The 14,089-nt window shown below is 40.2% G+C and overlaps 1 protein-coding gene across 8 annotated transcripts in view; it reads left to right on the forward strand.

Annotated features, from left to right (window-relative positions):
• Positions 1-14,089, forward strand: part of ZBTB44 (zinc finger and BTB domain containing 44) — an 83,345-nt gene that overhangs the window by 53,109 nt on the left and 16,147 nt on the right. For 6 of the 8 annotated variants that reach the window (XM_017522481.2, XM_017521965.2, XM_037736046.1 and 3 more), the window contains one exon: positions 194-1,267. The exons of the other annotated variants lie outside the window; for them this stretch is intronic. In XM_017522481.2, coding sequence (XP_017377970.1) covers positions 250-1,267 — 1,018 coding nt within the window. In that variant the 5' untranslated portion in view covers positions 194-249. The remainder of the gene's footprint in view (positions 1-193; positions 1,268-14,089) is intronic. 8 annotated transcript variants of the gene reach the window in all.

The following is a 14,089-nucleotide window of genomic DNA, read 5'->3' on the forward strand; positions in this document are numbered from 1 at the left end:
GGTTCACAGACTTCACTGATTGAACCGTTTGGAAGGCAGATAGGGAGAATATATTTCTGTACAGTCCCTATCTTGAAGTTTCTCTCATAATCTTTCAGCCTTTTAATTTAGTACAGTGTCCACAAGAAAATGATCTAAATCACATTTAAACTACTAAAATATCAATTAATGATTTATTTTATGTATTTTTTAGGATATTTCTGATTCATTTGCATCCTTGAAGAGCATCTGTAGAAGAGGAAGTAAAAGATGGGTGTGAAAACATTTACTCATAGCTCCTCTTCCCACAGCCAGGAAATGCTTGGAAAGCTAAATATGCTGCGAAATGATGGACATTTTTGTGATATCACTATTCGTGTCCAGGACAAAATCTTCCGGGCACATAAGGTGGTACTAGCAGCTTGCAGTGATTTCTTTCGCACCAAACTTGTAGGCCAAGCCGAGGATGAGAACAAGAATGTGTTGGATCTGCATCATGTTACAGTGACTGGCTTTATACCCCTTTTAGAATATGCTTACACAGCCACTCTATCGATTAACACAGAAAATATTATTGATGTTCTAGCAGCAGCCAGCTATATGCAAATGTTCAGTGTTGCCAGCACCTGCTCAGAGTTCATGAAATCAAGCATTTTATGGAATACACCCAACAGCCAACCTGAAAAGGGTCTAGATGCTGGGCAAGAAAATAATTCTAACTGCAATTTTACTTCTCGAGATGGGAGCATTTCTCCCGTGTCCTCAGAGTGCAGTGTGGTAGAAAGAACGATTCCTGTCTGCCGAGAATCCCGGAGAAAGCGCAAAAGCTACATTGTTATGTCTCCTGAGAGTCCTGTAAAGTGTAGCACACAAACAAGTTCACCCCAGGTACTGAATTCTTCAGCTTCCTACTCAGAAAATAGAAACCAACCAGTTGACTCTTCCTTAGCTTTTCCCTGGACTTTTCCTTTTGGAATTGATCGAAGGATTCAGCCTGAGAAAGTTAAGCAAGGAGAAAATACCCGGACTTTAGAATTACCTGGCCCGTCTGAAACTGGTAGAAGAATGACTGATTATGTGACTTGTGAGAGCACAAAAACTACCTTGCCCTTAGGTTCCGAAGAAGATGTCCGGGTCAAAGTAGAAAGGTTAAGTGACGAGGAAGTCCATGAGGAAGTGTCCCAGCCTGTCAGTGCATCTCAGAGTTCCCTGAGTGATCAGCAGACAGTTCCAGGAAGTGAACAAGTCCAAGAGGACCTTCTGATTAGTCCACAGTCTTCCTCTATAGGTATAATGTCTTCTGTGTTTTTCATGGTGCTGTAAAGTCAATTCAAACATTTTTAAGTTCCTGGTAGATAAGTTTTGTGCTTGGTCATATAGGAAATATAAAGAAGAGTTAAAAATGATGACTGGATTTATTTAAGATGCCATTAGCACTATCGCTTATTTTTTACAAGTTGCACATTGGTGAAGATAGAAATAATTGAATAATATCTGTTGGGACAAAGGCAAATACACATACACAAAAAACTCAGTTAAATCCAGTTTGTGTTTTATTCTTAATTAAAATGTGTATTGAAAACTTACCATGTGCCAAGCAAACATTGATGATACATAAAGAAAAACACATAGTCCCTGCAATTAAGAGATTGATCATCTAATTGGGGAAGCAGATATGTAAGTAAATGATTACAGTGAACTATTTAAAGTGCTGGGGTGTGAACAAAGTAGTACGGTTGCAACAAAGAAAAGAGCAAGTTAACACTATATATTTGAGATGAGTCTTATGCAATAAGTAAGTTTACCCAAGTGAGGGAATGTCATTTCTGTGAAAACATAAAAGCACAGAGCATGTATGCAAACACAGGTATGGAAGAGTATTGTGTTTGGTAAACAGTGAATTCAGTGCAAAATTATGTAAATAAGCACAGATGCCTGAAAGTGCAAGAAATAGTGGGAGGTAAGATAAAAAGGAGTAGTTGAGCGCAGGCTGTGAAGAGCCTTGAATCCTAGTTTCAGTAAGGGTTGCATTTAAGTACAGGTAACAGAATCCCTCCTACAGTAACTTAAACCATAGCATGGTCTTATTTTTATCACGTAAAGTATTGAGAAATAACAGTCCAGGGCTGGTACAGTGAATCGTCAGTGTAATCAGTGGCCTAGTCGACTTGTATATTTATAATGTGCCATCTTCAGTTTGTTGGTTTCATCCATAAGATGCTCACTTTATCTTCAGCTTTGTATTCTAGAAAGGGACAATGCTTTTATAAAGAAAGCACCTATGTTCTCAGAAATTCCTAAAAAACTTCTGCTGGTCTGTGTCCCATAGTCTTTCCTAACTGCAAGGAAATCTGGGAAGATAATGTGTATTAGTTGGATACATAAATGCCTTGAACAAAATTAGAGCAGAATGGATATTGAATATGCAACTAGCAGTATCTGCCACAAGTACACCAAGAAAGCTTGGATTTTATCTTAGTGGTAGCTAGTAACTAGGAGTCCACATTAAAGGAATTAAAAAAGAAAAACATATGCAGATATTTTAGGAAAATTGGTATTGACATGCAGTGAGTTTGGTTGTATGGAGACAATCTCAAAGACCAGTTGCAGTACAGTTAACTTGGTGTGAAGAGTCAAACCATGTGAAAGAAAACAGATGTTACAAGACTTTGTAAAGAAAGACTCAGTACCTGATGATACTGAATATGTGTATTGAAAGAACAGGAGCAGTCAGAGTACTCTGATGAGTAGGAAATAGTGGTAACACTTTATTATAGTCCATTGATTCGAAGTCACAAATTTTCATATTTTGTTATTTCTGAATCCAGCTAATGTCTTACACTTGGAAATCTTTTACAGTTGCTTTTTTCTTCCTTAGTACTGTAGAAAATAGTGGCAATCATACGAATCTATTCAATGCAGTTACTGCAGTATGAAAATCAGTGGAAGGTGGTCAGAATCCAGTTTTGAGAGTAAATCATCAAGGTCAATTCTGTGTAAATTGTGCTTGAATGATGATCAAGCAGTGTCATGCCAAAAGCAGTAGAAAAGACAAGATTAGTGAGACTACCAGCTTGGGACTTTTCTACTGGTAGTGGCAAATTTAGTCTCAATAGGAGAAAACAGAAGAGCCAAAACCAAGGGACTGATCCTTGGGGAAACTATATTCAGGTTTGGGAAGGGATAGAAGAAAAGCCAACAGTGAATAATACAGATTTGTCCAAAAGATTGGAGAACTAGGAAGACCATATTAACTTTGTTAGTTTCTTATGTTTTTACCCTCTGTGTGAGTTTCCCTGGGCTGCTGCAACAAAGTACCATAAACTGAATGGTTTAAAGCAAACTTATTCTCTCACAGCTTAGGAGGCCAGAAGTCTGAACTACAGGTGTTACCTCCCTTTGAAGGGTCTTTCTCTCTGAAGATTGTAGGGAGAAATCCTTCCTTGCCTCCTCCAGCCTGTGGCAGCTGCCCACAATCCTTGGTGTTCTTTGGCTTGTAGCTCCAGTGTCTGATATTTTACTTTTAGTATCTGCATTTGTCTTCAGGTGACTTTCCCTGTCTCTCTCTTCTGTCACTGGCTTCAAATCTTTGTCACCATGAAAGGATACCAATCATTGGATTCAGGACCAACCATAATCAAACATGACCTCATCTTAACTTGATTACATCTACAAAGACCCTGTTTCCAAATAAGGTCACATTCATTGGTACCAAGGATTAACATGTAGTGTCTTTTTTTTTTTTTTTTTAACTTGAAGTTCTGAAATACATGTTCTGAACATGCAGGTTCGTTACATAGGTGTACATGTGCCATGGGGCTTTGCTGCACCTGTCACCCTGTCATCTAGATTTTTTTTTTTTTTTCTTTTTTTGAGACGGAGTTTCACTCATGTTACCCAGGCTGGAGTGCAATGGCGCGATCTCGACTCACCGCAACCCCCGCCTCCTGGGTTCAGGCAATTCTCCTGCCTCAGCCTCCTGAGTAGCTGGGATTACAGGCACACACCACCATGCCCAGCTAATTTTTTGTAGTTTTAGTAGAGACGGGGTTTCACCATGTTGGCCAGGATGGTCTCGATCTCTTGACCTCGTGATCCACCCGCCTCGGCCTCCCAAAGTGCTGGGATTACAGGCTTGAGCCACCGCGCCCGGCCTCATCTGGATTTTAAGCCCTGCATGCATTAGGTATTTGTCCTAATGGTCTCCCTCCCTTTTCCCCCCTCACCACCCCCCCCATCAGGCCCCAGTGTGTGATGTTCCCCTCCCTGTATCCATGGGTTCTCATTGTTCAACTCCCACTTATAAGTGAGAACATGTGGTATTTGGTTTTCTGTTTCTGTGTTAGTTTGCTGAGGATGATGGCTTCCAGCTTCATCCATGACCCTGTAAAGGACATGAACTCATTCTTTTTTATGGCTGCATAGTATTCTGTGGTGTATATGTGCCACATTTTCTTTATCCAGTCTGTCATTGATGGGCATTTGGGTTAGTTCCTAGTCTTTGCTATTGTAAACAGTGCTGCAGTAAACGTATACGTGCACATGTGTCTTCATAGTAGAATGATTTATAATCCTTTGGGTATAAACCCAGTAATGGGATTGCTGGGTCAAATGGTATTTCTAGTTCTAGGTCCTTGAAGAATCACCACACTGTCTTCCACAATGGTTGAACTAATTTACACTCCCACAACAATGTAAAAGCGTTCCTGTTTCTCTGCTTCCGCACCAGCATCTGTTGTTTCCAGACTTTTTAATGATCACAATTCTGACTGGAGTGAGATGCTATCTCATTGTGGTTTTGATGTGCATTTCTCTAATGACTACTGATGATGAACTTTTTTTCATATGTTTGTTGGCCACATAAATGTCATCTTTTGAGAAGTGTCTGTTCATATTCTTCACCCACTTTTTGATGGGGTTTTTTCTTGTAAATTTGTTTATGTTCTTTGTAGATTCTGGATATTAGACCTTTGTCAGATGGATAAATTGCAAAAATTTTCTCCCATTCTATAGGTTGCCTGTTCACTCTGATGATCAGTTTCTTTTGATTTGCAGAAGCTCTTTAGTTTAATTAGACCATTTGTCAATTTTGGCTTTTGTTGCAAGTGCTTTTGGTGTTTTAACCATAAAGCCTTTGCCCATGCCTATGTTTTAAATGATATTGCCTAGGTTTTCTTCTAGGGTTTTTATCGTTTCAGGTTTTATGTTTAAGTCTTTAATCCATGTTGAGTTAATTTTTGCATAAGGTGTAAGGAAGGGGTCCAGTTTCTGTTTTCTGCATATGGCTAGCCAGTTTTCCCAACATCATTGATTAAATAGGGAATCCTTTCCCCATTGCTTTTGTCAGGTTTGCCGAAGATCAGATAATTGTAGATGTGTGGTGTTATTTCTGAGGCCTCTGTTCTGTTCCATTGGTCTGTATATCTGTTTTGGTACCAGTACCATGCTGTTTTGGTTACCATAGCCTTGTAGTATAGCTTGAAGCCAAGTAGCATGATGCCTCCGGCTTTGTTCTGAGGATTGCCTTGACTATACAGACTCTTTTTTGGTTCCATATGAAATTTAAAGTAGTTTTTTTCTTCTTCTGTGTAGAAAGTCAATAGTAGCTTGATGAGAATAGCATTGAATCTATAAATTACTTTGGGCAGTATGGTCATTTTCACAATACTGATTTTTCCTCTCCATGAGGATGGAATTTTTTTTTCCATTTGTTTGTGTCCTTATTTCCTGGAGCAGTGGTTTGTAGCTCTCCTTGAAGAGATCCTTCATGACTCTTTTAAGTTATATTCCTAGGTATTTTATTTTCTTTGTAGCAATTGTGAATGGGAGTTCACTGATGATTTGCCTCTCTGCTTGTCTATTATTGGTGTATAGGAATGCCTGTGATTTTTGCACATTGATTTTGTATCCTGAAACTTGGCTGAAGTTGTTTATCACCTTAAGGAGTTTTTGGGCTGAGACAATGTTTTACTTCCTCTCTTCCTATTTGAATACCCTGTATTTCTTTCTTTTGCCTGATTACTCTGGCCAGAACTTGCAGTACTATGTGAATAGGGGTGATGAGAGAGGGCATCCTTGTCTTGTGCCAGTTTTCAAAGGGAATGCTTCCAGCTTTGGCCCATTCAGTATGATATTGGCTATGGGTTTGACATAAATAGTTCTTATTATTTTGAGATATGTTCCATCAGTACCTAATTTATTAAGGGTTTTTTTTAGCATGAAGGGGTGTTGAATTTTATCAAAGGCCTTTTCTACATCTATTGACATAATCGTATGGTTTTTGTCATTGGTTCTGTGTATGCGGCAGATTGATTTGCATGTGTTGAACCGTTCTTGCATCCCAGGGATGAACCCAACTTGATCATGGTGGATAAGTTTTTTGATGTGCTGCTGGATTCAGTTTGCCAGTATTTTATTGATGATTTTTGCATCAATGTTCATCAGGGATATTGGCCTGAACTTTTACTTTTTTGTTGTATCTCTGCCAGGTTTTGGTATCAGGATGATGCTGGCCCCATAAAATGAGTTAGGGAGGAGTCCCGCTTTTTCTATTGTTTGGAACAGTTGCAGGAGTAGTACAAGCTCCTCTTTGTACCTCTGGTAGAATTCAGCTGTGAATCCATCTGGTCCTGGGCTTTTTTTGGTTGGTAGGCTATTCATTACTGCCTCAATTTCAGAACTTGTTATTGGTCTATTCAGGGATTTCGACTTCTTCTGGATTTAGTCGTGGGAGGGTGTATGTGTCCAGGAATTTATCCATTTCTTCTAGATTTTCTAGTTTATTTGCATAGGGGTGTTTATAGTATTCTCTGATGGTAGTTTGTATTTCTGTGGGATCAGCGATGATATCCCCTTTATCATTTTTTATTGTGTCTATTTGATTCTTCTCTCTCTTCTTTTATTAATCTGGCTAGCGGTCTATTTATTTTTGTTAATCTTTTCAAAATACCAGCTCCTGGATTTATTGATTTTGCAGGGGGAGGGTTTTTTGTATCTCTGTCTCCTTAGTTCCGCTCTGATTTTCATTATTTCTTGTCTTCTGCTAGCTTTTGAATTTGTTTGCTCTTGCTTCTCTCGTTCTTTTAATTGTGATGTTAGGGTGTCGATTTTAGATCTTTCCTCATTTCTTTTCTGGGCATTTAGTGCTATAAATTTCCCTCCAAACACTACTTTAGCTGTGTCCCAGAGATTCTGGTACATTGTCTCTTTGTTGTTCTCATTGGTTTCAAAGACCTTTATTATTTCTGCCTTAACTTTGTTATTTAGCCAGTGGTCATGCAGGAGCAAGTTGTTCAGTTTCCATGCAGTTGTGAAGTTTTTAGTGAATTTCTTAATCCTGAGTTTTAATTTGATTGCACTGTGATCTGAGAGGCTGTTTGTTGTTATTTCTGTTCCTTTGCATTTGCTGAGGAATGTTTTACTTCAAATTGTATGGTTGATTTTAGAATAAGTGCTGTGTGGTGCTGAGAAGAATGTATATTCTGTTGATTTGGGGTGGAGAGTTCCATAGACATCTATTAGGTCTGCTCGGTCCAGAGCTGAGTTCCAAGTCCTAAATATCTTTGTTAATTTTCTGTCTTGTTGACCTGTCTAATATTGACAGTGGGGTGTTAAAGTTTCCCACTGTTATTGTATGGGAGTCTAAGTCTTATTGTAGGTCTCTAAGAACTTGTTTCATGAATCTGGGTGCTCCTGTATTGAGTGCATATATATTTAGGATAGTTAGCTCTTCTTGTTACATTAATCCCTTTACCATTATTTAGCCCTTCTTTATCTTTTTTGATCTTTGTCGGTTTAAAGTCTTTTATCTGAGACTAGGATTGCAACCCCTGTTATTGTTTTTTTTCCATTTGGTTGGTAAATATGACTCCATCCCTTTATTTCAAGTCTGTGTATATCTTTGCATGTGAAATGGGTCTCCTCAATACAGCACACCAATGGGTCTTGACTCTTTATCCAATTTGCCAGTCTGTGTCTTTTAAATGGGGCATTTAGCCCATTTACATTTAAGGTTAATATTATTATATGCAAATTTGATCCTGTCATCATGATGCTAGCTGGTTATTTTGCATGTTAGTTGATGTAGTTTCTTTATAGTAACATTGGTCTTTATATTTTGGTGTGTTTTCGCAGTGGCTGGTACTGGTTTTTCCTTTCCATATTTAATGCTTCCTTCAGGAGCTCTTCTAAGGCAGGCCTGGTGGTGACAAAATCCCTCAGCATTTGCTTGTCTGTAAAGGATTTTACTTCTCCTTCACTTACGAAACTTTGTCTGGATATGAAATTCTGGGTTGAAAATTATTTTCCTTCTGTCTCCAAAAAAAAAGAAAGGAAAGAAAAGAAAATTCTTTAAGAATATTGAATACTCTCTTGTGGCTTGTAGGGTTTTTGCAGAGATATCCGCTGTTAGTCTGATGCACTCCCCTTTGTAGGTAACCTGACCTTTCTCTCTGGCTGCCCTTAACATTTTTCCTTCATCTCAACCTTGGAGAATCTGACGATTATGTATCTTGGGATTACTCTTCTCAACGAGTATCTTTGTGGTTTTCTCTGTGTTTCCTGAATTTGAGTGTTGGCCTGTCTTGCTAGGTTGAGGAAGCTGTCCTGGATAATATCCTGAAGTGAGTTTTTCAACCTGGTTCCATTCTCTCTGTCACTTTCAGGGACCCCAATCTATTATAGGTTTGGTCTTTTCGCATCCCATATTTCTTGGAGGTTTTGTTTGTTCCTTTTGAACCTTTTTTCTCTAACCTTAACCGTCATGCCTCATTTCATTAAGCTGATCTTCAGACTCCACTTGATTCATTCAGCTATTGATACTTTTGTATGCTTCATAAAGTTCTCGTGTTGTTTTTCAGCTCTTTCAGGTCATTTATGTTCTTCTCTAAACTGGTTATTCTAGTTCGCAATTCCTGTAACCTTTTGTCAAGGTTCTTAGCTTCCTTGCATTGGGTTAGAACATGTTCCTTTAGCTCAGAGAGTTTGTTATTACCCAGCTTCTGAAGCCTACTTCTGTCAATTCGTCAAACTCATTCTCTGTCCAGTTTTGTGCCCTTACTGGAGAAGAGTTGCAATCATTTGGAAGAAAAGAAGTATTCTGGGTTTTGAATTCCCAGCATTTTTTGCTGGTTTTTCTTCGTGGATTTATCTACCTTTGATCTTTGAGGCTGATGACCTTTGGATGGGTTTGGATGGGGTTTCTGTGTGGGGGTTCTTTTTGTTGATATTGATGTTATTGCTTTCTGTTTGTTAGTTTTTCTTCCAACAGGCCCCACTTCTGCATGTCTGCTGCAGTTTGTTGGAGGTCCACTCCAGACCCTATTTGCTTGGGTATCACCAGCAGAGGCTGCAGAACAGCAAAGATTGCTGCCTACTCCTTCCTCTGGAGGCTTTGCCCCAGAGGGGCACTGGCCTGATGCCAGCTAGAGCTCTCCTATATGAGGTATCTGTCAACCCTTGTTGGGAGGTCTCTCCCAGTCAGGAGGCATGGGGTTCAGGGACCCACTTGAGGAGGCAGTTTGTCCCTTAGCAGAGCTTGAGCGCTGTGCCGGTAGAACCCTGCTTGTCAGTATCCACTACTCTTTTCAGAGCCTGCAGGCAGGAACATTTAAGCTCGCGGAAGCTGCACCCACAGCCGCCCCTTCCCCCGGATGCTCTGTCCCAGTGAGATGGGATTTTTATCCATAAGCCCCTTACTGGGGCTGTTGCCTTTCTTTCAGCGATACCGTGCCCAGTGAAGAGAAATCTAGAGAGGCAGTCTGGTCACAGCCGCCTTGCCACACTGTGTTGATTTCTACCCAGTCAGAATTTCCAGGCCTTTTTAGCACTGTCAGGGTAAAACCGCCTACTCAAGCCTCAGTAATGGCAGATACCCTTCCCCTCACCAAGCTCCATTGTCCCAGGTGGACTTCAGACTGCTGTGCTGGCAGCGAGAATTTCAAGCTAGTGATTCTTAGCTTGCTGGGCTCCATGGCAGTGGGACCCGCTGAACGAGACCACTTGGCTCCCTGGCTTTAGCCCCCTTTCCAGGGTAGCGAAACGGTTCTGTCTCGATGGAGTTCCAGGCATCATTGGGGTACAAAAAAAGAACAGCTAGCTTGGTGTCTGCCCGAATAGCGGCCCAGTTTTGTGCTTGAAACCCAAACCCCTGGTGGTATAGGCACATGAGAGAATTTCCGAGTCTGCGGATTGCAGAAACCGTGGAAAAAGCATCTGGGTCAGATAGCACAGTCCCTCACAGCTTCCCTTGGCTTGGAAAGGGAAGCCCCTGCCTTCTTGCACTTCTGGGGTGAGGTGACACCTCACCCTGATTCTGCTCACCCTCCGTGGGCTGCACCCACTTGCTTAACTAGCCCCAATGAGATGAACAGGTTACGTCATTGGAAATGCAGAACTCACCCGCCTTCTGTGTTGGTCTGGCTGGAAGATGCAGACCAGAGCTGTTCCTATTCAGCCATCTCACCAGCAGCCAAGACGTAGAGTCTTTTTTTGGGAGAAATGATTTCATCCATAGCAGCCACTGAAGTTCATATTCCTGAATTGGGGTCAAGGTAGTTTTGAAGAATTTACATGAACACACATCCAACAAAATATTTAATTTCAAGAAATCGTAGCTGTTTGTTGATACAACCAAGTTTTTACTAAACTACCAGAGTCTTTAATTGAAAACACCTTGGTACCTGCTGAATAACAAACTGCCTACTGAATAATTACAATTTTAATCATTTAAGAAAGTAGAAACCCAAATGTAAGTATGTTCCTAACTAGGCATGTGAAATAGTCATCTGTTACCACTCCCAAGTATATATAATCAGTTCAGGTTATGCCTTTATGATGGCTTTGGTTTTTGCTTTTGTTTGAGACTGAGTCTCGCCTGTCACCCAGGCTAGAATGCAGTAGCACAATCTTAGCTCACTACAACCTCTGCCTCCCAGGTTCAAGCGATTCTCCTGCCTCAGCCTCCCAAGTAGCTGGGTCTACACAACCACCACACCCAACTAATATTTGTATTTTTAGGAGAGACAGAGTTTCACCGTGTCACCCAGGCTGGTCTCAATATCCTGACCTCAAGTGATTGGCCCACCTCAACCTCCCAAACTGTTGGGATTACAGGCGCGAGCCACCACGCCTGGCCCTTTATGATGTTAGTAATTAAGTTAATAAGTAGACCAAGCGTGGTGGCTCACACCTGTAATCCCAGCACTTTGAGAGGCCAAGACGGGCGGATAACCTGAGATCAGGAGTTCAAGACCAGCCTGACCAACATGGAGAAACCCCTACTAAAAATAGGAAAAAATTAGCTAGACGTGGTGGTGCAGGCCTGTAGTCCTACCTACTCAGGAGGCTGAGGCTGAGGCAGGAGAATCTCTTGAACCTGGGAGTTGGTTGTGGTGAGCCAAAATCAGCCTGGGCAACAAGAGCAAAACTATGTGTCAAAAAAAAAAAGTAGGACAAACCTTTCAGCTACATAAGTGTGATCTGTTTCCTATATATTATTGTAAATATGGATTCTATAAAGCGGACATGGGAACCACTCTGATCTGAATATCATATAATCAGATAATCCCAATGTGGTTTGTTTCATGTTTTGGGGGTTTTGTTTATTTTGTTTTGTTTTTTTGCCAGAGTCTTGCTCTGTTGCACAGGCTGGAGTACTGTGACGCGGTGTCAGGTTACTGAAACCTCCGCCTCGGTTCAAGTGATTCTCCGGCCTCAACCTCCCGAGTAGCCGGGGTTACAGGCACCCGCCACCATACCTGGCTCATTTTTGTATTTTTAATAGAGACAGTATTTCACCATTTTGGCCAGACTGGTCTCAAACTCCTGACGTCAAGTGATTTGCCTGCCTCACCCTCCCAAAATGCTGGGATTGCAAGCATGAGCCACTGCACCTGACCCCATTGTGATTTTTTTTTCCTTGCCTTCATGGCAAATGTTGCTCTGAACAAACCTATCTTAATTCCAAATTTACATACTAAAACAAAGCCATACAGAAAAGAGAGTAAATTCCTTGGGATATTGAAGGCAGTCAATAAATCTGAGAGGGAGAAAAGGAAGATGTGCATGGTGCTTTTTCCCCTATAAGTTCTATAAGAGCACTTAATTTTACTTACTAATTTGTTAAAAAGCATCTCTGAGAGGTATCTTGTCTTTTTAGGGGTGGAGAATATAATGTTTAGTATATTTATTCTCAGATTTTAAAATAATAATTTGATTATCTGTGAAATTAGTTCAGATGGGATTTTACCTGCTGTTTTAAGTTTCCTTTGTTGCCACGTGTCCCTTGGAAAGGTTGTAAAATTCAGTATCCTTGACTTGCAGCAATAAATACAACAAATTTAAAAGAGAAAAAGGACTGCTGATTTTAGGTTGACCTACCATGTTACTTAAAAAGGTGACTCCCTAGTCCTTCCTAACCCTATCACCACTCCTAGGCAAACCACTGTAAATAGTAATACTTGCCTATTCTGGATGTTTTTTATCAGTGGGATCATGAAATACATGTTTTTGTTTTTGTTTTTCTGACTGGCTTCTGTTGTTTACCATAATGTTTTCATAGTTTGTCTGTGTTATACCTTGTAAAGTTTTGAAATAGTTTTGCCAGTCAGAGATCTGAACTTGGCCCCCAGGGCCAGTTCAGATGAACTAATCCAACCTATGTTCATCCTCTCATTATAGTTTATTTCTCTTGTAGACCGTTAACACAGTAGGCAGGCAGGCAGATGATCATCGGAGCAGGCATTAGACTAGAAAACAATTTCACCAAGGAGCAACAGAATCTGAATAACCAAAATATTTTCAAAAGACTGTTTCATGGAAAACAAACCTGACAGTGAAGGGTTTCATTGAACTATTTAAGTGTAAATCAGCATAAACTTACATCCCAACCAAGGGCAGGTGACACCTCAGAAGGGATTTTATATCTGCCCTCTCATTAAGGATCCCAGGACAAAGCAACAAGGACTTTAGCTGAATCTCCATTGGTCTTCATTTCTGCCAGGGCCCTATAGCCAAAGACCACCTATGATTGAACAAGTTGAGTCTGTTGCTCATTTGCAACAAGGGAGATTATACACCATGGGGTTTTTAGGGCTGGTTATCAGTAAGAAGGTGTTAAAAAGATCTTAGCAGAGGATTTGGTCTTGTGTTAGGTGACTTCAGGGATGCTTATTCTCCATTAGGGAGGATTCAAGGAAGTGAGGTTTGCTCAGGACAGGTGATTTCAGAAAGGAGAGATAATTCTATGGTTGAACATCTTAACGAATATTATCTAGGGATGCAGACTAAAGTGAATCTATAGCAGTAGTGATTCAATAGCTGGAGAGAGATGGCGATGACTGGTATTTTTGTGATTGCACAAATAAAAGTATTTTTTAGTCTCCTTTAATAAGGGTCACAGAGTGACTTGATCTTACATTGTTCTGTGAGACCGTTTATGTCCCTCAGGAGAATACTGTGGCCGTAAGGACCAGGCCCCACTCCTAAATGAGTGCCAGACCTGTTTCTAAATATTGGAAGATGCTTTTCTTTTTCAAGCATGAAGTGAGATCTTATATTGAAAACCTTTAGAACAATGTCTGGCACATGGTAAATACTTAATAGGAGATGACCACTGTAATTACTTTTGAATTTCAGAAGGATTTTTGTAACTATCTTGAATACCTAAACAGTGGCAGCAGCAACTTGAATTTGATGCAACAGAAGTTATCATATAGCACTTCTAATTGGGGAGAGAGTCCACTCTGTCTTGATAAGCTAGCCCTTAACCATATAAAGCTGATTGTCCCTGTGAATCACTTTTACTGTTTCACAAGGTAAAAAGCATCTGATCAAAATTGTTAGCCTCTCACTACCACTGAGAATTCCTATAGTATACAAAGGAAACTTCATTTTAATAATTGAAGAAACATCACTGTCACCTCAGGAAAGTAATACTGCATGTGGGTGTGGGTGTATGTGTGTGTGTGTATCTCCTGCTGTTAAATCAGTTTAAAATTCCAATTCATATGATTACTTGTGTTATCATTTGCAAAAACCATCATCTCAAAAAAAAGATTCTTACAAAATTTATTTTTTGCTGATAGTTGCATAAGTGATAATATGTGCTTTT

Source organism: Cebus imitator, unplaced genomic scaffold (genome assembly GCF_001604975.1).
Source record: "Cebus imitator isolate Cc_AM_T3 unplaced genomic scaffold, Cebus_imitator-1.0 Scaffold0, whole genome shotgun sequence".
NCBI classification, from domain to species: Eukaryota; Metazoa; Chordata; class Mammalia; order Primates; family Cebidae; genus Cebus; species Cebus imitator.